At 40.0% G+C, this 25,961-nt stretch overlaps 1 protein-coding gene across 4 annotated transcripts in view; it reads left to right on the top strand.

Moving 5' to 3' along the window:
• The window catches only part of SPAST (spastin), a 91,349-nt gene that overhangs the window by 15,962 nt on the left and 49,426 nt on the right, over positions 1 to 25,961 (top strand). The window contains exons 2-4 of one of the 4 annotated variants that reach the window (XM_024242176.3): positions 6,655 to 6,738; positions 8,666 to 8,749; positions 17,876 to 17,971. In XM_024242176.3, coding sequence (XP_024097944.2) covers positions 6,655 to 6,738; positions 8,666 to 8,749; positions 17,876 to 17,971 — 264 coding nt within the window. Of the gene's footprint in view, positions 1 to 6,651; positions 6,739 to 8,665; positions 8,750 to 17,875; positions 17,972 to 25,961 lie in introns of all 4 variants that reach the window. The other 3 variants (XM_024242175.3, XM_054548247.2, XM_024242177.3) reach the window with 3 other exon arrangements.

Raw genomic sequence — 25,961 nt, 5'->3', positions numbered from 1 at the left:
GCTTATGTACCATTTGTGTATCTTCTTTGGAAAAATGTCTATTAATGTTCTTTTCCCATTTTTTAATTGGGTTGTTTTTATGTTTATCAATTTTGTAAACATTTTAAGCTCTGCATCATAACTACTCAACCCTGTCACATGGTAAGTATGACCCAGTAAAACTTTATGTACAAAAATAGGCAGCTTACTAGATTTAATCTTAGTCCATAATTTGCTAAGGCATGCCTTAGATAATGTAGTTACACTATTGGCTAATAATTTAAACTACAAGTGGTTGTAAGTTTCTTCCACCCAAATTCTTTCTTGATTTGATGTAGTCTGGTTGGTTGAATTTGAGTGTTATTTGGGGTGATAGAGTTAAAAGAGAAATGTCTATGAGAAACTAGGAACTGTTGGGAGCTAATGTTAAAGGATTTTGGAGGCCTTTTGTGCACTGGAGACCATTGGAAGATAGGATTTTCTGCTATAAATGTATCTAAAGGGTAATCAGTGTAAGTTATGGGCTGTAGTTTGCCAACCCCTACATTAAGGGATTGAAATAATTTGAATATGGGTTTCAGTTCTTGTATGGTCTGGCTCAGTTCTTTTTTTTTTTTTTTTGAGATGGAGTCTCACTCTGTTGTCCAAGCTGTAATGCAATGGCACGATCTCAGCTCACTGCAACCTCCACCTCCTGGGTTCAAGTGATTCTCCTGCCTCAGCCTCCAGAGTAGCTAGGACTACAGGCACGTGCCACCACACCTGGCTAATTTTTTTTTTTTAAGACAGAGTTTCACTCTTGTCACCCAGCCTGGAATGCAATGGCACGATCTTGGCTCACCGCAGCCTCTGCCTCCCGGGTTCAAGTGATTCTCCTGCCTCAGCCTCCCAAATAGCTGAGGCAACAGGCATGCGCCACCAGGCCTAGCTAATTTTTCTATTTTTAGTAGAGATGGGGTTTCACCATCTTGGCCAGGCTTGTCTCGAACTCCTGACCCCAGGTGATCCGCCTGCCTCAGCCTTCCAAAGTGCTGGGATTACAGCCATGAGCCACCGCACCTGGCTGTAGTTCTCTTCTAATCTTACTATGGCAATCAAAATTTTAGTGCTGATGTTATAATCCAAGCCCAAATGGATATTCTTATACATTAAATGTTGGAATATCATGCTTGTTAAAAATCAGTTCTGCTGGGCACGGTGGCTCACGCCTGTTATCCTAGCACTTTGGGAGGCCGAGGCAGGTGGATCTCCTGAGATCAGGAGTTCGAGACCAGCCCGACCAACATGGAGAAACCCCATCTCTACTAAAAATACAAAATTAGCCGGGTGTGGTGGCACGTGCTACTTGGGAGGCTGAGGCAGAAGAATTGCTTGAACCTGTGAGGCGGAGGTTGCAGTGAGCTGTGATTGCACCATTGTACTCCAGCCTGGACAACAAGAGCGAAATTCCGTCTCAAAAAAAAAAAAAAAAAAAAAAGGCTGGGTGCAGTGGGTCAAGCCTGTTATCCCAGCACTTTGGGAGGCCGAGGCTGGCGGATCACGAGGTCAGGAGATCGAGACCATCCTGGCCAACATGGTGAAACCCTGTCTCTACTAAAAATACAAAAAAAAATTGGCTGGGCGTGGTGGCACACGCCTGTAGTCCCAGCTATTCAGGAGGCTGAGGCAAGAGAATCGCTTGAACCCAGGAGGTGGAGGTTGCAGTGAGCCGAGATTGCGCCAACGCACTCCAGCCTGGCGACAGAGTGAGACTCTGTCTCAAAAAAAAAAAAAAAAAAAAATCAGATCTGTCCCTATGGTTTTATCTTCACTGCATGTAATATAAATGGAAGCATGTAGTATGTAGCCTTTTGTGTCTTGCTTCTCTCCCTTTGCATATTTTTGAGATTTATCCCTTTTCCTACATATGTCAGTAGTTTGTTTCTTTTTAGTGCTGAGTAGTATTCCATGTGTGGAGATACCACAATTTGTTACTCCATTCACTAAATGATTTGGGTTGTTTCTTGTTTTTTTTGTTGTTGTTGTTGTTGTTGTTTAATTTATTTTTTATTTATTTTTTTTGAGATGGAGTCTTGCTCTGTTGCCCAGGCTAGAGTGCAGTGGCACAATCACAGCTCACTGCAACCTCTGCCTCTCCGGTTCAAGTGATTCTCCTGCCTCAGCCTCCGGAGTAGCTGTGATTACAGGTGCCTGCCACCACAACCAGCTAATTTTTGTATTTTTAGTAGAGATGGGATTTCACCATGTTGGCCAGGCTGGTCTTGAACTCCGCCCTCCTTGGCCTCCCAAAATGCTGGGATTATAGGTGTGAGCCACCATGCCCATTCTCCTGTTTTTAACTTTTATGAATAAAGGTACTGTAAATTCATGTACAGGTCTTAGAAGTTTGCATTTTTCTTGGGTAAATATGTAGAAGAAGAGATTGTTAACTCATGTGGTAAATATATATTTAATGTCATAAGAAACTACCAAACTGTTTTTCCAACTGGGTACCATTTTGTTTCCTACCAGCAAACATAAATGAAAGGTCCATTACCCTTTGTCTTGTAATATTTTGGTATTTTTATGTTCTTTTGTTTTTTTGCCATTCAAAATTGGGGGCATTGTTGTATCTTTGGATTTTAATTTGTACTTCCCTAACAGCTAATGATGTGGAGCATCTTTTTATACGCTTACTTGCCAATTATGTCTCAATTCTTTGGCAATACTTATATTTGACTCTGCCTACTATATATATATAGAGTATATATATATTTTTATACTATATATAGAATATATATACATTTTTATACTATATATTTATATATATGTTATATATATATATATATTTTTTTTTTTTTTTTTTTTTTTTTTTTTTTTGAGATGAAGTCATACTCTGTTGACCAGGCTGGATGCAGTGGCATGATCTTGGCTTACCGCAACCTCAACCTCTGCCTCCCAGGTTCAAGCGATTCTCCTGCCTCAGCTTCCTGGGTAGCTGGGACTATAGACACATGCCACCATGCCCGGCTAATTTTTGTATTTTTAGTAGAGGTGGAGTTTCGCCATGTTGTCCAGGCTGGTCTTCAACTCCTGACCTCAGGTGATCCGCCTGCCTCAGCCTCCCAAAAGTAATGGGATGACAGGCATGACCCACCGTGCCCAGCTGGAATAAGCAATTTAAAAAGCAGTTTGTTGATTTCTGGTGAATAGAGAAAATGTGACAAACTATGACTCAATAGTTTTATTTCTTTTTTGTTTGTTTGTTTTTTTGAGACAGAGTCTTGCTCTGTCGCCCAGGCTGGCATGCAGTGGCTCACTGCAAGCTCTGCTTCCCAGGTTCACGCCATTCTCCTGCCTCAGCCTCCGGAGTAGCTGGGACTACAGGCGCCCGCCACCATGCCTGGCTAATTTGTTTTTTGTATTTTTAGTAGAGACGGGGTTTCACTATGTTAGCCAGGATGGTCTCGATCTCCTGACCTCCTGATCCACCCGTCTTGGCCTCCCAAAGTGCTGGGATTACAGGCATGAGCCACCGCCCCTGGCCTACTTTTATTTCTTTTATTTCTTAAGCATATATCTTAAAGAAACTACAGGTATGCATTATTTCTTAAGCATATATCTTATGCATAATCTTAAGATAAGCATATATCTTAAGCATATATCTTATGCATAAATAAAATATGCTTTTATTTCTTAAGCATATATCTTAAAGAAACTACAGGTATGCATTAGGGGACAGGTAGAAGAATGTTTGAAATATTTGAAACAGCATTGTTTGAAATATTGAAAAACTGGAAACAACCTCAATATCTTAATAATAGAAAAAATGGTTGAAGCTGGGTGGTTCATGCCTGTAATCCCAGCACTTTTGGAGGCCGAGGCGGGCGGATCACCTGAGGTCGGGAGTTCAAGTCCAGCCTGGCCAACGTGGTGAAACCCTGTCTCTACTAAAAATACAAAAAATTAGGCAGGTGTGGTGGTGCACACCTGTAATCCCAGCTACTTGGGAGACTGAGGCACAAGAATCACTTGAGCCTGGGAAATGGAGGTTGTAGTGAGCCGAGATCATGCCTACTGCACTCCAGCCTGGGAGATAGAGTGAGACTCCTTCTCAAAAAAAAAGGAAAGAGCATGGGAATGGGAAGAGGCACTAAAAAAGGAACTTCTTTTGTATTTGTTACATTGTACTCATTTTGTTTTTAAAATGTTAGACCAAATATGACATTGTTAGCACTTTTGTTGCCACTCAGAATATAAATGCTATTACACTATTTTCTATAATTTTCCCTTTTTCAAATTAAAAAAAAAACATGTAAACAGGTGTTTTCTTTATGGAAAACCGGAAGGTGAGCATCCAAATAATTTTACTTAATTTATAACAAACTCTTAATGATTTCTTTTTCTTCTTCTTTTTTTTTTTGAGACAGGGTCTTGCTCTGTTGCTCAGGTTAGAGTGCAATGGTACAATCTGGTACAATCATATCTTAGTGCAACTTCTACCTCTTCAGCTCAAGTGACCTCTCTCCTCAGTCCCCCAAGTAGATGGGACCACAGATGTGTACCCCCAATCCTGATTAATTTTTAAATTTTTTGGTAGAGATAAAATCTCACCATGTTGCCCAAGCTGGGCTTGAGCTCCTGGGCTCAAGCAATCCTCCTGCCTTGGCCTCCCAAAGTGCTGGGATTATAGGTGTGAGCAAACTGTGCCCAGTCTTCATAAACTTTTCTTTACATGTCCTTATCAAGTACTTTTTGAGCACCTACTGTCAACCAGGCACAGTATGAAATACTGATAATTCTGTAACAAATAAGAAATTGACCTGTTTAAGGGGGTGAATCTGGTTAGTTATTTTCAGGGTGAAGAAACAGAAGAATCGGGGAGGTAGTACATACTCATAAGGAGACGGCATTTCTTAGTCACTTTGTGTGGTGTTTATAATAAGACTTCATCTGGCCAGGTGCGGTGGCTCGTGAGTGCCTGTAATCCCAGCACTTTGAGAAGCCGAGGTGGGAGGATCACAAGAAAGTCAAGAGATCGAGACCATCCTGACCAACATGGTGAAACCCCGTCTTTACTAAAAATACAAAAATTAGCTGGGTATGGTGGCACGTGCCTGTAACCCCAGCTACTCAGGAGGCTGAGGTAGGAGAATCGCTTGAACCAGGGAGTCGGAGGTTGCAGTGAACCAAGATGGCGCCACTGCACTCCAGCCTGGGCTACAGAGAGAGACTCCATCTCAAATAAATAAATAAATAAATAGACTTCATCTATTTCATCAAGAGTCATTGTATTATATTGATTTTGAAATTTCAAATAATAATAAGGAATAGTATGGAAATTTTTGTTTGATTAAATGGGGACATGAGACCAGGTGTGGTCACTCAAGCCTGTAATCCCAGCACTTTGGGAGACCAAAGCAGGAGGATTACTTGAGCCTAGGAGTTCAAGACCAGCCTGGGCAACATGGGAAGACCGTATCTCTACAAAAGAAATACACAAAAATTAGCTAAGTGTGGTGGCACATGCCTGTAGTTTTAGCTACTCGGGAGGCCAAGGGAAGAGGATCGATCACTTGAGCCCAGGAGTTGGAGGGTGCAGTGAGCTAGGATTGTGCCCCTGCACTCCAGTGTGGGTGACAGCAAGACTGTTCAAAAAAAAAAATGAGGCCAGGCGCGGTGGCTCACCTCTGTAATTTGAGCACTTTGAGAGGCCAAGGCGGGTGGATCACCTGAGTTCAAGATCAGCCTGGCCAACATGGTGAAAACCCCGTCTTTATACTTAAATTACAAAAATTAGCTGGGTGTGATGGTGCACACCTGTAACCCCAGCTACTCCAGAGGCTGAGACAGCAGAATCGCTTGAACCCGGGAGGTGGAGGTTGCAATGAGCCAAGATCACACCACTGCACTCTAGCCTAGGCGACAGAGCGAGACTCTGTCTCGAAAAGAAAAGAAAAAAAAGTCTAAGAAGCTAATTTTCATTCAGACAGATGTTCAAAAATAATAGAAATAAAACAAAAATTAAAATTAATTTTCAAATATAATGTGATTTGAGTATAACGATCACTTTACAGAAGTTATTCTACATACTTTTTGATTATGCTGAGTTTTTAGGTCCTTTTAAAACTTAACTTGTATCAGGAATTAATGTTTTAAACTAGTTGTTGGGTTCAAAGAAAATAGAAATGTGTTATTAAATGCCACACTTGTAATCTCATATACCAGTTCTCATGATGCAATCAATTGTTAAATAAAAACTTCCTCTAGAGAGGAGGCACCCAACAATGAACACATTATATCAGATTTGAATATGAGATTAAACAATACTTTTTGTTTCATTGTTATTGAAATCATATTTGTATTTTTCAAAAGTATATATATTTAAAAATTCCTAAATAAAATGTCTTTTTGTAATACAGCATTTTAGTGGTTATAAGGATCAATACCATGAGCTGATAAGCAAAATAGGACTCACGGCCCTAAAATGTTGATAAACATCATGACCATATTCTCCATATTGGAGTTATATATACACATTACAATGATAAAAATACTAAGAAGTTATATAGTAATATTTCTCAGACTTACTTGTTTACAACCCAATTTTTGTGTATTATCTCTCAACAGCATGATTTGCAATATTTAGTGTACTCTTCATACGATCTATACAAATAATTTTTTATTTTAAAGCAGGACAGAAGGAGCAAGCTGTGGAATGGTATAAGAAAGGTATTGAAGAACTGGAAAAAGGAATAGCTGTTATAGTTACAGGACAAGGTAAGATTATATTTGTTTATAGCCATCCCAAATTATAATATATTCACATGATCGTCCAGATTTCAGATCTATTTATTTATGTATTTAATTTTCTTTCTTTTCTTTTCTTTTTCTTTTTTTTTTTTTTTTTGAGACAGGGTCTTGCCTCTGTTACCCAGGCTGGAGTGCAGTGATGTGATCATAGCTCACTGCAACCTCAAACTTCTGGGCTCAAGTGATCCTCCTGCCTCTGCTTCTCATGTAGCTGGGACCACAGGTGCACACTACCACACTTAGCTAATTATTATTACTATTTTTTGGGACAGAGTCTCACTTTGTTACCCAGGCTGTAGTGCAATGGTGCGATCTCGGCTCACTGCAATTTCCGCCTCCCGGATTCAGGCGATTCTCCTGCCTGAGCCTCCCGAGTAGCTGGGATTACAAGTGCGTGCCACCATGCCCAGCTAATTTTTGTATTTTTAGTGAAGATGGGGTTTCGCCATGTTGGCCAGGCTGGTTTTGAACTCCTGATCTCAAGTGATCTGCCCACTTCAGCCTCCCAAAGTGGTGGGAGTACAGGCATGAGCTACTGTGGGCCACACTTAGCTAATTAAAAAAAAATTTTTTGTAGAGACAGGGTCTCACTATGTTTCTGTGGCTGATCTTAAACTTCTGGCCTCAAGTGATCCTCCTGCCTCAGCTTTCCAAAGTTCTGGGATTATAGGCATGAGCCACTGTACCCAGCCAGATTGTATTTATCTTAATAAATGTATTTGGGCCAGGTGCAGTGGCTCATGCCTGTAATCCCAGCACTTTGGGAGGCCAAGGTGGGCGAGTCACCTGGTATCAGGAGTTCGAGACTAGCCTGATCAACATGGAGAAACCCTGTCTCTACTAAAAATTCAAAATTAGCCAGGCGTGGTGTCGCACACCTGTAATCCCAGCTACTTGGGAGGCTGAGGCAGGAGAATCGCTTGGACCCAGGAGGCGGAGGTTACGGTGAGCCAAGATCGCGCCATTGCACTCCAGCCTGGGCAACAAGAGTGAAACTCTGTCTCAGAAAGAAAGAAAAGAAAAACAGTATTTCATTGATTAAAAATGCCTTGTATTATACCAGTAAGAGTAAAAAACAATTTAATTAAAGTATGATATATGCTCTTTTCATCACTTAGAATTTTAATTTTAATTTTATTGAAGAAGCTGTTTTAGTTTTATTTAGACATAGATATAACAACAATATTAATATCTATGACCAAATTGGTACATGCATGGGCAATGAAAAACTAGATTGTGACTGCAGCCTGGTGGATAGCACTAGTAAGTTAGCATTGGTTGTAAAATGAATCCCAATTTCAAAGATTTTGAAACGTGGGGAAAAAATGTTTTAGACTCCATGAAATAAGACCTGAAATCTGTGAAATACCACAGTAGGTTGGAAACCATCATGAGAAACTGTAACTATTTTTTTTTTTTGTAGCTATTATATGTATTCTTTGAGACAGGGTCTCACCCTGTTGCCCAGGCTGGAATGCTGTGATGTGGTCACCTCTCACTGCAATATCCACCTCCTGGGGCTGAAGTGATCCTCGCAACTCACCCTCCCATGCTCGGCTAATTTTTTTTTTTTTTTTTTTTTAAAGTAGAGACCAGATCTCTTTATGTTGCCCAGGCTGGTCTTGAACTCCTGGGCTCAAGTGATTCTCCTGCTTTGTCTGCCCAAAGTGCTGGGATTACAGAAGTGAGCCACAACACCTGGCCTGAAGATAGTATTTTTAAAATTTCTTCTGTTTTCTTTCTTTTGGGTATATATTTTCTTCTTTTTTTTTTTTTTTTTTTTAATTTCTGTATAAAGACTGTGACTCCCCATGAAAGTAGTTTGGGTGATAATTTATCTTGAAACAATATTAGTTGGGAAATGTAGATATTTTAATTAATTTTTTTCTTTTAGGTGAACAGTGTGAAAGAGCTAGACGCCTTCAAGCTAAAATGATGACTAATTTGGTTATGGCCAAGGACCGCTTACAACTTCTAGGTACCAATTAATGTATAATTTGATGTGGGATGTATTGGAAATGTGTGTTCAATGAAACTTTAATTTGTAGAAAGAAATAGATCAGTGATTGAAAATGTGGTCCAGGCTTTTTAACATAAAGAAAATGTATAACATATACAAAAACAGAAGAGCATAATGGACTTCTTTTTTTTTCTTTTTTTTTTTTTGAGACGGACTCTTGCTCTGTCGCCCAGGCTGGAGTGCAGTGGCGTGATCTTGGCTCACTGCAAGCTCCGCCTTCCAGGTTCACGCCATTCTCCTGCCTCAGCCTCCTGAGTAGCTGGGACTACAGGCACTCCCCACCACGCCCCGCTAATTTTTTTGTACCTTTAGTAGAGACGGGGTTTCACCATGTTAGCCAGAATGGTCTCGATCTCCTGACCTCGTGATCCACCCGCCTTGGCCTCCCAAAGTGCTGGGGTTACAGGCGTGAGCCAACGCGCCCCGCCGAGCATAATGAACTTCTAATTATTCTTCTCTCAGCTTTGGTAATTATCACCTCACTGTCAGTCTTGATTTATTTATACCAAGGGCTAGCAAACTGCAGCTGATGGGCCAGCCCAGCTCACTGCCTATTATTATAAATAATGTTTTATTGGCACACAGCCATTCCTTTCCTTTAGGTATTGTCTGTGGCTTTCATGCTACGGTGACAGAATTGAATAGTTAATACAGAGACAACACTGCCCTCAAACCCTAACATGTTTACTGTCTGGCCCTGAGAAAGCCTGCCATCTTCGCTTGACATCCCACTTCACTGTCCCCCAACTTCTTATTATTTTGAAACAAATTCTTGACTTTTTTTCCATTTATAAATATTTCATATTATACCTCTAAAAGATGAGGATGTCAAAATAAAATCACAGAAATACCATTATCGCACCTAAAAAGTAACTCCAAATTTCTTTTAACATTATCCAAAAAAACTGACCCCCCCAAAATGCTATTTCCAAATTTCTAATTTAATAATTTAATAATTTTTAATTTAATAATTTTTACTATTATTTAAAAAATTAATAATTTTTACTATTTTTAATAATTTGTATCAGGATCTTAAAAAGATCCATATGTCTCTTTTAATGTACAGGTGCATGTTTTTCATTTTCTTCCAGTTTATTTGTTGATGAAACCAGGTCTTTGTCACGTAGTATTTCCTACAGTCTGACTTTTGCTGCATGCGTCTTTTGTGGTATCTTTTAACATGTTCTTCTTTCCTCCCCCGTTAAATGATAGTTGGATATAGAACCTTGATCACATTGAAAGTTGATTTTTATTTTTTAATGATTAGACTACTTCCTAGGTGGTTGTGTTTGTGTGTGTTCAGCATTAGTTGTTCCATCTTGTGAGGTTAGCAGCAGTTAACTATGACTGATGCCCAGTGATACTTTAATTCTGTCGTTCTTTCAGCATTCATCAACTGTAATAGAAACTTTTACTTGTCTTCTGTTTGATGGCGTAGGTTTTAAAAATATATTAATAAGTTAAATCTACCACTCAAAAAAAGTAGAACAAAACCCACTACATATGAGTGACTCTACCATACATTGGTGGATGGAAATAGTAGATATTTGGTAAGCAAGTAAACCTTATTTATTTGTAGCCCTGTGACTTGGGGTAAGTTATTTTGCATGTCTGGGTCTTTTTTTATCTAATTTGTAATATGAAGCTATTATTATTATTATTATTATTATTATTTGAGATGGAGTCTTGCTTTGTTGCCCAGGCTGGAGTGCAGTGGTGCAATCTCGGCTCAATGCACCCTCCACCTCCTGGGTTCAAGCTATTCTCATGATTCAGTCTCCTGAGTAGCTGGGATTACAGGGGTCCACCACCACACCTAATTTTTGTATTTTTAGTAGGGACGGGGTTTCACCATGTTGGCCAGTCTGGTCTCAAACTCCTGACTTCAAGTGATCTGTCCACCTCAGCCTCCTAAAGTGCTGGGATAGGCCGGGCACGGTGGCTCACACCTGTAATCCCAGCACTTTGGGAGGCCGAGGCGGGCGGATCACGAGGTCAGGAGATTGAGACCATCCTGGCTAACACGGCAAAACCCTGTCTCTACTAAAAAAAATACAAAAAATTAGCCGGAACACGGCGAAACCCCGTCTCTACTAAAAAAATACAAAAAATTAGCCAGGCGTGGTGGCGGGCGCCTGTAGTCTCAGCTACTTGGGAGGCTGAGGCAGGAGAATGGCGTGAACCCAGGAGGCGGAGCTTGCAGTGAGCCAAGATCATGCCACTGCACTCCAGGCTGGGTGAAAGAGCAAGACTGTGTCTCAAAAAAAAATAAATAAATAAAAATAATAATAATAAAGTGCTGGGATTACAGGCATGAGCCACCATGCCCAGCTGAAGCTAATATTATTAGCTAATAATAATATCTCATATTTTTGACCACTGAATTATTAAAGGAACCTAAACCATAGTAGTAAGTGCTTTAAAAATGTTGGTTTTTATTTATCTGTTTACCTGACTGTAATCACCTCCTTTGCTTAGGTAGAAAGATATATTCATATACACATACATATACATTTTATTCATTCTTTAATTCATTTACTCCTATATGGTCATTGTGTTTGTGGGATTTTTGCCTCCACATAGTTAAAAATGCAGCCGTTACTGCTTTCAAATGAGTAACAAGGTAGTGTTCCCTGGCTTCTGTGGCTGACAGGATTTGCCTTCTTCCTTGCTAAATGGAAGTTATTACTGTGTCAGATATAATTAAATAGTGTAGTAAAGTTTGTGGCAATAAAATGATGATTCTAATTGGTACTTTCTACATGTTTTATCTTTAAAGCTGTTCAGTGTATATATAAAGTATTGTATATATCATGCAGAATAAATTTGATTGTGGAGCATTTTGTAACATCTTTCAAAGTTAATAAGAGTTGGTTTTTATGTTTTGTTTGATGTTATGATATAGGACGTTAGAAGTATTAATATCAATTAGAGACTCATCTTTGAATGTGACTTTATACTTTATTTGTGTTAGTAGAGGAGAGAACAAAAAGAAGATATGTAATATAATATGAAACTAGGCATTTAAAGATTTAATGTTTTGGATATTTTAAAGTTGGTGTCTGTTTTCACCTTCAAATATGCTATTACCTATTTATGAAATATCTTACTTTAAAAGCGAGGAGTGGTAGATGGGAAAGGTGACATCGGCTGGGCGCGGTGGCTCACACCTGTAATCCCAGCACTTTGGGAGGCCAAGGCGGGCGGATCACCTGAGGTCAGGAGTTCAAGACCAGTCTGGTAACATGGTGAAACCTCGTCTCTACTAAAAATACAAAAAATTAGCCAGGCTGGTGGTGCGCACCTATAATCCCAGCTACTCAGGAGGCTGAGTCAGGAGAATGGCTTGAACCCAGAAAGTGGAGGTTGCAATGAGCCAAGATGGCACCACTGCACTCCAGACTGGGTGACAGAGAGAGACTCCGTCTCAAAAAAAAACAAAAAAACCACCGGGCACTGTGGCTCACGCCTGTAATCCCAGCACTTTGGGAGACTGAAGTGAGCAGATCACTTGAGGTCAGGAGTTCGAGACCAGCCTGGGTGCCTGGGCAACATAGTGAAACCCCGTCTCTGCTAAAAATACAAAAAATAGCCGAGCGTGGTGGCGGGCACCTGTAATCTCGCCTCCTTGGGAGGTTGAAGCAGGAGAATTGCTCGAGCCTGGGAGGCGGAGGTTGCAGTAAGCAGAGACCACACCACTGCACTGCAGCCTGGATGACAGAGTGAAACTTTGTCTCAAAACAAAAACAAACAAAAAAACCAAACCACCTCTTGTCCACTCCTAATTTCCCTTACTGTGTTTCACTTATTTTTTTCCCATATATTTATCACCTTCTAATAAACTGTGTAACTTATTTTTTATGTTTATTGTCTACTATCTGTCTTCTCCCTGTTGGAATATAAACTCTATGGAGGAGGGATCCTTATCTGTATCCCAAGTGCCTACAACAGTGTCTAGCACATACTAGTTACCAAATAAATATTTGCTGAGTTAATAAGTTGTTTATAACCCTTGGCACTATACCTGATACAGTGTAGGGCCTTAATAAATGAATGTTAAATGAAGCTGTCTTAAAAAATATATATATATAACAGCCAGGTATACCAATTTGCTGACATCAAAATTAATCTTTTCATCTGTTGCAGGTTTTACAGTTAAGCTTTGCTCTAAGGTTCACTATCACGAAACCAAAAATAAATAATATATATGATCTTTTCCCATTTTTAACAGAGGCTACATCCTCTCAAACCAGTCTGTATTAGGAATTCCAAGGATCATTCTCTCCATTCTCCATCCTAATTAGATACCTATCTGACACCACATCTCTGAAAAGCTCCAATTTTTAACCAGCACATAATAAACAAATATGTTACTATTAATACACATTTGTACACAAGTCATTTTTATTGTCTTAGGTATATCCACTCCCAGACCTTTTGAGTTATTGAAAGACAGGAATATGTGATGTCACCTCTTTTTTCTTTTTTTTTGAGACAAAGTCTTGCCCTATCACCCAGGTCAGAGTGCAATGGCGCAATCTCGGCTCACTGCAACCTCTGCCTCCCGGGTTCAAGCGATTATCCTGCCTCATCCTCCTGAGTAGCTGGGATTACAGGTGGCCCTAGTTTGGGTTTTTGGTTTTAAACAGGATGGTCTCCTCTTTGAGAAGTTGCCATGAGTTAGCCATGATGATACCTGGGACAATAATAGTCCACAGAGAAGTAAGAGCCAATACAAAGCCTTAAGAGAATGTACCTGGTATGTTTGTGAAGCAGCAAAGAGGCCAGTGTGTCCCCGCAAGGAGATTATAGTAGAGATGAAGTCAGAGAACTCATGGGGAGAGGGATTGTCACAACACGCAGGGCTGTAAAGGCCACCATGAGGACTTGAGCTTTTACCGCCTGTGAAATGGGGAGCAGTTATAAAGATTTTTAAGAAAGCAGCCCGGTGCAGTGGCTCATGCCCGTAATCCCAGCTCTTTGGGAGGCTGAGGTGGGTGGATCACCTGAGGTCAGGAGTTCGAGACCAGCCTGGCCAACATGGCGAAACGTTGTCTTTACCAAAAATAGAAAAATTAGTTGCGTGTGGTGGGCATGCTTGTAATCCCAAATACTCGGGAGGCTGAGGCAGAAGAATCACTTGAAACTGGGAGGCAGAGGTTGCAGTGAGCCGAGATTGCGCCTACTGCCCTCCAGCCTGGGTAACAAAGCGAGACTCCGTCTCAAACAAAACCAGAAAAAAATATTTTTAGGAAAGGAATGAAGTACTCTGTCTTAAATTTTAGAAGGATCACTCTGGTTGCTATGTTGCATTATAGACTCTACAGGTAGAACCAGGGAGAGCAATTAGGATACTGTTACAGTAATCTAGGAGAAAAGTGATAGAGGCTTGCACCAGGGTAGTATCAGGAGAAAAGGTAACAAGTGGTTGGATTATGATTATACTTGAAGGTCGAACAACTAGATTTGCTGATAGATTGGATAAAATGGTCCTCTCTTTATGGATCTCATAATACAGTAGGAGAAACAGACACATAAATAGTCATCACTGCAGGATGGGGATTAGAAATATTTTATAAGGGTGTAAAAGGTGCTAAGAAAGCTTCCTTGTGTGACAAAGCTGGTTAAAAAAAGAAAAGAAAGCTTCCTAGAAGTGAAACCTAAAGTATACACTTAGATAAATGAATAAAAGTTACGAAAGAATGTGAGGGCTGGGCACAGTGGCTCATGCCTGTAATCCTAGCACTTTGGGAGGTTGAGTCGGGGGTATTGCTTGAGCCCAGGAGTTTGAAACCAGCCTGGACAACGTACTGAGACCCCATGTCTAAATTAAAAAAAAAAAAAAATAGCCAGGAGTGGTGATGTGCACCTGTAGTGCTAGTAGCTAGGGCTACTTACTTGGGAGGCTGAGGTAGGAGGATCGCTTGAGCTCAGGAGGTCGAGACTGCAGTGAGCCATGAGTACACCACTGCACTCTAGTCTGGGTGACAGAGTGAGACCCTGTCTCAAAGAAAATAAAAAGAAAAGGAAAAGAATTTGAGAAAAGATATCTCAGGAAAACGTGATGGCATGAACAAATACTCAAAGGCGAGAAAAGCATGGTGAGTAGGGGAGGGTGCAGGTTGAGACATGAAGTTGGGATTGCCAAGGCATAAGAGGTATAGGCAGATCATGGATGGCCTGGTTTGTCATAGGAAGGAGCTTGGGCTCTTATCTGTGGGCAGTGGGAAGCCACTAAAGGGTTTTAAGTAGAAGAGTGTTATATGGTAAGATTTTCCTCTCCAGTAGATCACTCAGATGACTGTGAGGGTTGGATGTGAGGAGGTAAAGCAGCAAGGTTACTGCTTTAATTTAAATCATTGATTAATCTATACAATCCTAGTCATTCCAGAAAGAAACGTTAGTCCTTTAACAGAAGTGAATTGGGTCTGGGCGCGGTGGCTCACGCCTGTAATCCCAGTACTTTGGGAGCCCGAGGCGGGCGGATCACCTGAGGTCAGGAGTTTGAGACCAGTCTGGCCAACATGGGAAAACCTCATATCTACTAAAATTACAAAAATTAGCTGGGCGTGGGGGCACCCACCTGTAATCCCAGCTACTCGGGAGGCTGAGGCAGGAGACTCCCTTGAACCCGTAAGGCAGAGGTTGCCGTGAGCTGAGGTCGCACCACTGCACTCCAGCCTGGGCGACAGAGTGAGACTCCATCTCCCAAAAAAAAAAAAAAAAAAAAAATCGGAGCAGATTCACAGAAGCTGTTTACTGTTATACTGTATGTGTCTATGACTCTGCCTCCAAGAAAAAATGAATTGGAGCAGGTTAACAGAAGCAATGTACTGTTACACTGTATGTGTCTGTTTCTACACATATAAATCTGAACTCTGTGTACACGAAAGGAAATCCTATAGCTTTTTATTCCTAGCTGTAAAAACTAAGAATATAATTTGTTTCTTTTTATTACATAATGAATAGTTCTGTTAACTTTTTGTTAAAATTTCATTGAGGAGAGTATTAATTCACATTTATGTACAAATGTCTACATTTATAAATCAGTGTATTTTCTGATTTATGCTTTTACTGAGATGAAGGGTTTCTGTCTCAGCATGGTCATTTAAAGAGTTTATCATTGAGAAAAATCAGATGACCAACCTTTTAGCTCAAAAAAAAAAAAAAAAAACCCTCCGAGGTATATTGTATCAGCCAGTTCTAGGATACAAAAGCCATGCATTACTTTGTGTTTTGTGCAAAAAGGGTAGCTGCTATTTGACCTGTCCCAAAGGCATGTGTGGTTGTACCATAAACCAAGCATGGTACCTGTTTGTCAGACTTTAGAAGTGAAAGTTTAAGAGAGTTAATATATAGGTGCTGCATTTTTTCATGTATTCATTGACTTGCTGGTACAGAAGAAAAGAATCAATTATGATTCAGCACAATACTCCACTTGGGGAAGAGAGTGCAGCAGTAGTGTAGAGTGGCAGGGATCAAACTGCTACCTTCTCGGGCTTCAGTTGCTAGACTTAAGAGACCCAGATCTTGGGAGGGTTTTTTGTTGTTATTTGATGTGGGGGTAGGGTTGAAATACTCCCTTTTAATTGATTAATATGAAAAATAGGTAATGTAGACATATGTCACAAAATTTTAAAAAGTTTGAGTATGAAAAGCATCCATCCCGTTCTATGCCCCAGCTACCCATTTCCCCTCCCTAGAGGCAGCTGTTATTATCAGTTTCTCTGGGTCCTTTTTAGAGGTAATCTTTTTGTATGCAACTGTGCACATGTGTGTTTAAACAAATGGTAGGGTATTGTATATACATACAGTTACTGCAGTATGCTTATTTGACTTTGCTTTATTGCTTTTATTTTCTGCCTGACATATGTTAATGTGGCCAAATATAGCATTTCCCAGACACTCCTTATAGTTTCGTTCTGTGCTACTTTAAATGCTGTTCTCCTTTCCTGAAATGTCCTTTTTTTTTCTTCTTCTTTTTTTTTTTTTTTTTTGAGACAGAGTCTCGCTCTGTCACCCAGGCTGGAGTGCAGTGGCACGATCTCAGCTCACTGCAACCTCCACTCCCCGGTTTAAGCCATTCCCCTGCCTCAGCCTCCCGAGTAGTTGGGACTACAGGCGCGTGCCACCACGCCTGGCTAATTTTTTGTTTGTTTGTTTTCGTAGAGACGGGGTTTCACTGTGTTAGCCAGGATCGCCTCAATCTCCTGACCTCATGATCTGCCTGCCTCAGCCTCCCAAAGTGCTGGGATTACAGGCGTGAGCCACTGCGCCTGGCTGTCCTTTCTTTTAATCTTTTCAAATTCTAGCCAGTTCTTAGCCCACTTGCTCTGTAAAGCTTTTTCAGTGATCTTTCTTTTGTACTATGCAGTCTTTTAAAAAATATACAGTTTTATTATAAGTTGCCAGTTATATTTAATAACTACCTAAATGGTAGAAACTGTGATTCATTTTTTAATCTCCATAGTGCCAGGAACTGTGGCTCATGCCTGTAATCTCCGCACTTGGGGAGGCTAAGGCGGGAGGATCGCTTAAGGCCAGGAGCTTGAGCCCAGCCTGTGGAACATATTGAGACCCTGTCTCTACAAAAAATAAATTAGCTGGGCACAGTGGTGTGTGTATGTAGTGTCAACTACTCAGGAGACTGAGGCAGAAGGATAACTTGAGCTCAGGGAGTTGAGGCCACAGTGAGCCATGATGGTGCCACTGTACTCCAGCCTGGGTGACAGAGCAAGACCAAGACCAATAATAATCTCCATGATATTTGTTTTGGATGTACTAGATATTCAGTAAATATTTTCTGGTGATGATAGTGATATCTAACTACCTCAGGTTACCTAACCTGAATAAGGCCTATTTTTAACATAGCCATTCACTTGTTAATTTCTGTTATTTTCCTGACTTCGTTTTTACTAATTATATTTTAAAACGTAATTTTATGTAAATGCAAAAACTTTTTATCATGTAACAATCTGGTAACACCTTGAGTAATTTGTCATTTCACATGCACATTTTATTTGTTCATTATCGTTTTTCTTTTTGTTTATTTTTTCTTTGTTTTTTACCTTCTCTGTTGCATAGAGAAGATGCAACCAGTTTTGCCATTTTCCAAGTCACAAACGGACGTCTATAATGACAGTACTAACTTGGCATGCCGCAATGGACATCTCCAGTCAGGTGGGTTTAGGTTAACTAACATAAAATAATAAAGCTTGCATGCAAAATAAGAGTCTTACTTAACCTGATAATGTTGATTTGATTTTATAATGGTAGGTTTAATTGTTCATGTTTTCACAGGGCTATGTTGAAAATATAGTACCTTTATCATCATAGTATATAAATATGCAACAAATAAGGTATAGTCATTCTAAACTTGCTTTATTTGCATATTTTGCAACCTCTGATTTTTCAGATTATAAAATATGAAGGTGTACATTCCCGTAAGTGATTAAAATAATCTTTTTTTCTGTTGTGGCTTTTGTGTTTTTATACGGATAGCTATACTGATTTTTTTCATGAAATAGTGCTTTCTAAGACACATTTTAATTTTTTATGTATCAATTTTTATTGCATATCAATTTTCATATATAGTATATGTGAATGTTTTATAGTACTTGATAGAAGAAATTTGAAGCTTCACATAGTGAGGAGAAACATTACAGTATTATTTGCTATGGATTAACTCTGTTCTTCATAAACTTTTGGATATCAACTTCTACAGAAGATTAAATGTCTTTCTGTTTTGTTTTCTTTTGGTGGGGGACTCTCCATTTCTTAGGTTCTCTGACCTCTGAGCTAGCTTTTTATTTAATTAAAACTTTTTTTTAGTTGACAGATAATGTACATGTTCATGGGGTACACAGTGATGTTTTGATACATATAGTATATGGTGATTAGATCAAGGTAATTATCATTTCCATCATCCCAAACATTTATCATTCTTTGTGTTGGAAACATTCAGTATCTTCCTTCTAGCTATTTGAAATGATATAATATATTATATTGTTACCTATAATCATCCTGCAGTGGTGTAGAACAATGGAACTTACTCTTTCTATCTAGCTATACCTTTGTATCCTTTCCTTACCCTTCTCAGCCTCTAGTATCCTCTGTTCTACTTTTTATTTCTATGAGATTAACTTTTTAAAAATAATATTCTGTATATATATATAACACATTTTCTTTATTCGTCTGTTCTTGGACACCTAGGTTGATTCTGTATCTTGGCTGTTGTGAATAGTGCTGCAGTAAACATGGGGTGTAGATGTCTGTTTGATATAATGATTTTCTTTCCTTTGGATAAATTCCCAGTAGTGGGATTGGTGGGTCATATGGTAGTTGTATTTGTAGTTTTTGAGGAACCTCCATACTCTTCTCCATAGTAGCTGTACTAGTTTAGATTCCCAAAAGTACTGTATAAGAGTTCACTTTCTACACATCCTCACCAGCATTTGCTACTTTTTTTGTCTTTTTGATAATAGCCATCCTAACTGGGGTAAGATACCTTGTTGTGGTTTTGATTTGCATTTCCCTCATAATTAATGATGTTGAGCATTTTTTCATATCTTTGTTTTTGACAGTCCAGCTAGTTTTATTGGTGACTTTTTTCTTTTTTTTAGCAATAGTTTCATGTGCAGGGCTTAAATTATATTAAATATTACTTTGTTCAAATTATAGCGGAACAACCTTAGGTTAGGCTATAAAACAACTGCCTTCTTTTTCTTTTGGTGTAATAATTATATATATATATTTTTAATTATACTTTAAGTTCTAGGGTACATGTGCACAACGTGCAGGTTTGTTACATATGTATACAATGGCCATGTTGGTGTGCTGCACCCATTAACTTGTCATTTACATTAGGTATATCTCCTAATGCTATCCCTCCCCTCTCCCCTCATCCCACGACAAGCCCCAGTGTGTGATGTTCCCCACCTTGTGTCCAAGTATTCTCATTGTTCAATTCCCATCTATGAGTGAGAACATATGGTGTTTGGTTTTCTGTCCTTGTGATAGTTTGCTCAGAATGATGGTTTCCAACTTCATCCATGTCCCTACAAAGGACATGAACTCATCATTTTTGATGGCTGCATAGTATTCCATGGTGTGTATGTGCCATATTTTCTTAATCCAGTCTAGCATTGATGGACATTTGCGTTGATTCCAAGTCTTTGCTATTGTGAATAGTGCCACAATAAACATACACGTGCATGTGTCTTTATAGCAGCATGATTTATAATCCTTTGGGTATATACCCAGTAATGGGATGGCTGGGTCAAATGGTATTTCTAGTTCTAGATCCTTGAGGAATCGCCACACTGTCTTCCACAATGGTTGAACTAGTTTACATTCCCATCAACAGTGTAAAAGTGTTCCTGTTTCTCCACATCCTCTCCAGCACCTGTTGTTTCCTGACTTTTTAATGATCGCCATTCTAACTGGTGTGAGATGGTATCTCATTGTGGTTTTGATTTGCATTTCTCTGATGGCCAGTGATGATGAGCATTTTTTTGTGTGTCTTTTGGCTGCATAAATGTCTTCTTTTGAGAAGTGTCTGTTCATATCCTTTGCCCACTTTTTGATGGGGTTGTTTGATTTTTTTCTTGTAAATTTGTTTAAGTTCTTTGCAGATTCTGGATATCAGCCATTTGTCAGATGGGTAGATTGCAAAAATTTTCTCCCATTCTATAGGTTGCCTGTTCACTCTGACGGTAGTTTCTTTTGCTGTGCAGAAGCTCTTTAGTTTAATTATATCCCATTTGTCAATTTTGGCTTTTGTTGCCATTGCTTTTGGTGTTTTAGCCATGAAGTCCTTGCCCATGCCAGTGTCTTGAATAGTATTGCCTAGATTTTCTTCTAGGGTTTTTATAGTTTTAGAACTAACATTTAAGTCTTTAATCCATCTTGAATTAATTTTTGTATAAGGTGTAAGGACGGGATCCAGTTTCAGCTTTTTACATTTGGCTAGCCAGTTTTCCCAGCACCATTTATTAAATAGGAAATCCTTTCCCCATTTATTGTTTTTGTCAGGTTTTTCAAAGATCAGATGGTTGTAGATGTGTGGTATTATTTCTGAGGGCTCTGTTCTGTTCCACTGGTCTATATCTCTGTTTTGGTATCAGTACCATGCTGTTTTGATTACTGTAGCCTCGTAGTATAGTTTGAAGTCAGGTAGCGTGATGCCTCCAGCTTTGTTCTTTTGGCTTAGGATTGTCTTGGCAATGCAGGCTCTTTTTTTGGTTCCATATGAACTTTAAAGTAGTTTTTTCCAATTCTGTGAAGAAAGTCATCGGTAGCTTGATGGGGATGGCATTGAATCTATAAATTACCTTGGGCAGTGTGGCCATTTTCATGATATTGATTCTTCCTATCCATGAGCATGGAATGTTCTTCCATTTATCTGTGTCCTCTTTTATTTTGTTGAGCAGTGGTTTGTAGTTCTCCTTGAAGAGGTTCTTCACATCCCTTCTAAGTTGGATTCCTAGGTATTTTATTCTCTTTGAAGCAATTGTGAATAGGAGTTCACTCATGATTTGGCTCTCTGTTTGTCTGTTATTGGTGTATAGGAATGCTTGTGATTTTTGCACATTGATTTTGTATCCTGAGACTTTGCTGAAGTTGCTTATCAGCTTAAGGAGATTTTGGGCTGAGATGATGGGGTTTTCTAAATATACAATCATGTCATCTGCAAACAGGGACAATTTGACTTCCTCTTTTCCTAATTGAATACCCTTTATTTCTTTCTCCTGCCTGATTGCCTTGGCCAGAACTTCCAACACTTTGTTGAATAGGAGTGGTGAGAGAGGGCATCCCTGTCTTGTGCCAGCTTTCAAAGGGAATGCTTCCAGTTTTTGCCCATTCAGTATGATATTGGCTGTGGGTTTGTCATAAATAGCTCTTACTATTTTGAGATACATCCCATCAATACCTGTTTATTGAGAGGTTTTAGCATGAAGGGCTGTTGAATTTTGTTGAAGACCTTTTCTGCATCTATTGAGATAATCATGTGGTTTTTGTCTTTGGTTCTGTTTATATGATGGATTACGTTTATTGATTTGCGTATGTTGAACCAGCCTTGCATCCCAGGGATGAACCCAACTTGATCGTGTTGGATAAACTTTTTGATGTGCTGCTGGATTCAGTTTGCCAGTATTTTATTGAGGATTTTTGCGTTGATGTTCATCAGGGATATTGGTCTAAAATTCTCTTTGTTGTGTCTCTTGCCAGGCTTTGGTATCAGGATGACGCTGGCCTCATAAAATGAGTTAGGGAGGATTCCCTCTTTTTCTATTGATTGGAATCATTTCAGAAGGAATGGTACCAGCTCCTCTTTGTACCTCTGGTAGAATTCGGCTGTGAATCCTTCTGGTCCTGGACTTTTTTTGGTTAGTAGGCTATTAATTATTGCCTCAATTTCAGAGCCTGTTATTGGTCTATTCAGGGATTCAGATTCTTCCTGGTTTAGTCTTGGGAGGCTGTATGTGTCCAGGAATTTATCCATTTCTTCTAGATTTTCTAGTTTATTTGAGTAGAGGTGTTCATAGTATTCTCTGATGGTAGTTTGCATTTCTGTGGGATCAGTGGGGATATGCCCTTTATCATTTCTTATTGCATCTATTTGATTCCTCTCTCTTTTCTTCTTTATTAGTCTTGGTAGCGGTCAATCAATTTTGTTGATCTTTTCGAAAAACCAGCTCCTGGATTCATTGATTATTTGAAAGGTTTTTTGTGTCTCTATCTCCTTCAGTTCTGCTCTGATCTTAGTTATTTCTTGCCTTCTGCTAGCTTTTGAATGTGTTTGCTCTTGCTTCTCTAGTTCTTTTAATGGTGATGTTAGGGTGTCAATTTTAGATCTTTCCTGTTTTCTCTTGTGATCATTTAGTGCTATAAATTTCCCTCTACACACTACTTTAGATGTGTCCAAAAGATTCTGATATGTTGTGTCTTTGTTCTCGTTGGTTTCAACGAACATCTTTATTTCTGCCTTCATTTCATTATGTACCCAGTAGTCATTCAGGAGCAGGTTGTTCAGTTTCCATGTAGTTGTGTGGTTTTGCGTGAGTTTCTTAATCCTGAGTTCTAGTTTGATTGCACTGTGGCCTGAGAGACAGTTTGTTATAATTTCTGTTCTTTTACATTTGCTGAGGAGTGCTTTACTTCCAACTATGTGTTCAATTTTGGAATAGGTGTGGTGTGGTGCTGAGAAAAATGTATATTCTGTTGATTTGGGGTTTAGAGTTCTGTAGATGTCTATTAGGTCCGCTTGGTGCAGAGCTGAGTTCAGTTCCTGGATCTGTCTTGTTGATCTGTCTAATATTGACAGTGGGGTGTTGAAGTCTCCCAATATTATTGTGTGGGAGTCTAAGTCTCTTTGTAGGTCTCTAGGGACTTGCTTTATGAATCTGGGTGCTCCTGTATTGGGTGCATATATATTTAGGATAGTTAGCTCTTCTTGTTGAATTGATCCCTTTAGCATTATGTGATGGCCTTCTTTGTCTCTTTTGGTCTTTGTTGGTTTATAGTCTGTTTTATCAGAGACTAGGATTGCAACCCCTGCTTTTTTTGTTTTCCATTTGCTTGGTAGATCTTCCTCCATCCCTTTATTTTGAGCCTATGTGTGTCTCTGCATGTGAGATGGGTCTCCTGAATACAGCACACTGGTGGGTCTTGACTCTTTATCCAGTTTGCCAGTCTTTGTCTTTTAATTGGAGCATTTAGCCCATTTACATTCAAGGTTAATATTGTTATGTGTGAATTTGATCCTGTCATTATGATGTTAGCTGGTTATTTTGCTCGTTAGTTGATGCAGTTTCTTCCTAGCCTTGATGGTCTTTACAATTTGGCATGTTTTTGCAGTAGCTTGTACCGGTTGTTCCTTTCCATGTTTAGTACTTCCTTCAGGAGCTCCTGTAAGGCAGGCCTGGTGGTGACAAAATCTGTCAGCATTTGCTTGTCTGTAAAGGATTTTATTTCTCCTTCACTTATAAAGCTTAGTTTGGCTGGATATGAAATTCTGTGTTGAAAATTCTTTTCTTTAAGAATGTTGAATATTGGCCCCCACTCTCTTCTGGCTTGTAGAGTTTCTGCCGAGAGATCAGCTGTTAGTCTGATGGGCTTCCCTTTGTGGGTAACCCGACCTTTCTCTCTGGCTGCCCTTAACATTTTTTCCTACATTTGAACTTTGGTGAATCTGACAATTATGTGTCGTGGAGTTGCTCTTCTCGAGTAGTATCTTTGTGGCATTCTCTGTATTTCCTGAATTTGAATGTTGGCCTGCCTTGCTAGGTTGGGGAAGTTCTCCTGGATAATATCTTGCAGAGTGTTTTCCAACTTGGTTCCATTCTCCCATCACTTTCAGGTACACCAGTCAGACATAGATTTGGTCTTTTCACATAGTCCTATATTTCTTGGAGATTTTGTTCGTTTCCTTTTACTCTTTTTTCTCTAAACTTCTCTTCTTGCTTCATTTCATTCATTTGATCTTCAATCACTGATACCCTTTCTTCCACTTGATCGAATCGGCTACTGAAGCTTGTGCATGCATCACGTAGTTTTCGTGCCATGGTTTTCAGCTCCATCAGGCCATTTAAGGTCTTCTCCATGCTGTTTATTCTAGTTAGCCATTTGTCTAATCTTTTTTCAAGGTTTTTAGCTTCTTTGCAATGGTTTCGAACGTCCTCCTTTAGCTCGGAGAAGTTTGTTATTACCGATCGTCTGAGGCCTACTTCTGTCAGCTTGTCAAAGTTTTTCTCTGTCTAGCTTTGTTCCGTTGCTGGCGAGAAGCTGCGTTCCTTTGGAGGAGAAGAGGCGCTCTGAATTTTAGAATTTTCAGCTTTTCTGCTCTGGTTTCTCCCCATCTTTGTGGTTTTATCTACCTTTGGTCTTTGATGATGGTGACGTACAGATGGAGTTTTTGTGTGGATGTCCTTTCTGTTTGTTAGTTTTCCTTCTAACACTCAGGACCCTCAGCTGCAGGTGTGTTGGAGCTTGCTGGAGGTCCACTCCAGACCCTGTTTGCCTGGGTATCGCCAGCGGAGGCTGCAGAACAACAAATGTTGCTGCCTGATCCTTCCTCTGGAACCTTCGTCTCACAGGGGCACCCGGCTATATGAGGTGTCAGTCAGCCCATACGAGGAGGTGTCTCCCAGTTAGTCTACTTGGGGGTCAGAGACCCACTTGAGGAGGCAGTCTGTCCATTCTCCGATCTCAAACTCCATGCTGGGAGAACCACTACTCTCCTTAGAGCTGTCAGACAGGGACCTTTAAGTCTGCAGAAGTTTCTGCTGCCTTTTGTTCAGCTATCCCCTGTCCCCAGAGGTGGAGTCTACAGAGGCAGGCAGGCCTCCTTGAGCTGTGGTGGACTCCACCCAGTTCGAGCTTCCTGGCCGCTTTGTTTACCCACTCAAGCCTCAGCAATGGCAGACGACCCTCCTCCAGCCTCTCTGCCGCCTTGCAGTTCGATCTCAGCCTGCTGTGCTAGCAGTGAGTGAGGCTCCGTTGGCGTGGGACCCTCTGAGCCAGGCAGGGGATATAATCTCCTGGTGTGCCGTTTGGTAAGACCATTGGAAAAGCCAGTATTAGGGTGGGAGTCTCCCGATTTTCCAGGTAGCATCTGTCACGGCTTCCCTTGGCTAGGAGAGGGAATTCCCGAACCCCTTGCGCTTCCCGGGTGAGGCAATACCCCACACTGCTTCAGCTCACACTCTGTGGGCTGTACCCACTGTCCAACAATCCCCAGTGAGATGAACCCGCTACCTCAGTTGGAAATGCAGAAATCACCTGTCTTCTGCGTCACTCACACTGGGAGCTGCAGACTGGAGCTGTTCCTATTCAGCCATCTCGGAACCCTGCCTTCTTCATTCATATGTAATACAAAACTTCTAAGGTTTTAGTGGAGAAGAGATAGAGTAAAAGGATTTCTATGGACAGAAGAAACAGTTGGTCATCAACTCTTTCCCTTGTGGCTTCACATCTCCCCTAAGGACTTCTCATGTTGGTTTGGTCTTACAGTATAGTCAGTGGCAGTTTTCCTCTTCCCATTCCTTCCTATGTCTGATTTAAAATGCTGTTTCAAGTATCGATATAAGTATTTTGCCTGTTTCTTTTAGCATGGCTGTGAAGTGCTGACATTTTCAGAAGGCACTTACTGGAAAAAAAAAAAAAAAAA

The sequence above is a fragment of the Pongo abelii genome, chromosome 12 (genome assembly GCF_028885655.2).
Source record: "Pongo abelii isolate AG06213 chromosome 12, NHGRI_mPonAbe1-v2.0_pri, whole genome shotgun sequence".
Classification (NCBI taxonomy): domain Eukaryota; kingdom Metazoa; phylum Chordata; class Mammalia; order Primates; family Hominidae; genus Pongo; species Pongo abelii.
This window is presented reverse-complemented; position numbering and strand designations above follow the sequence as displayed.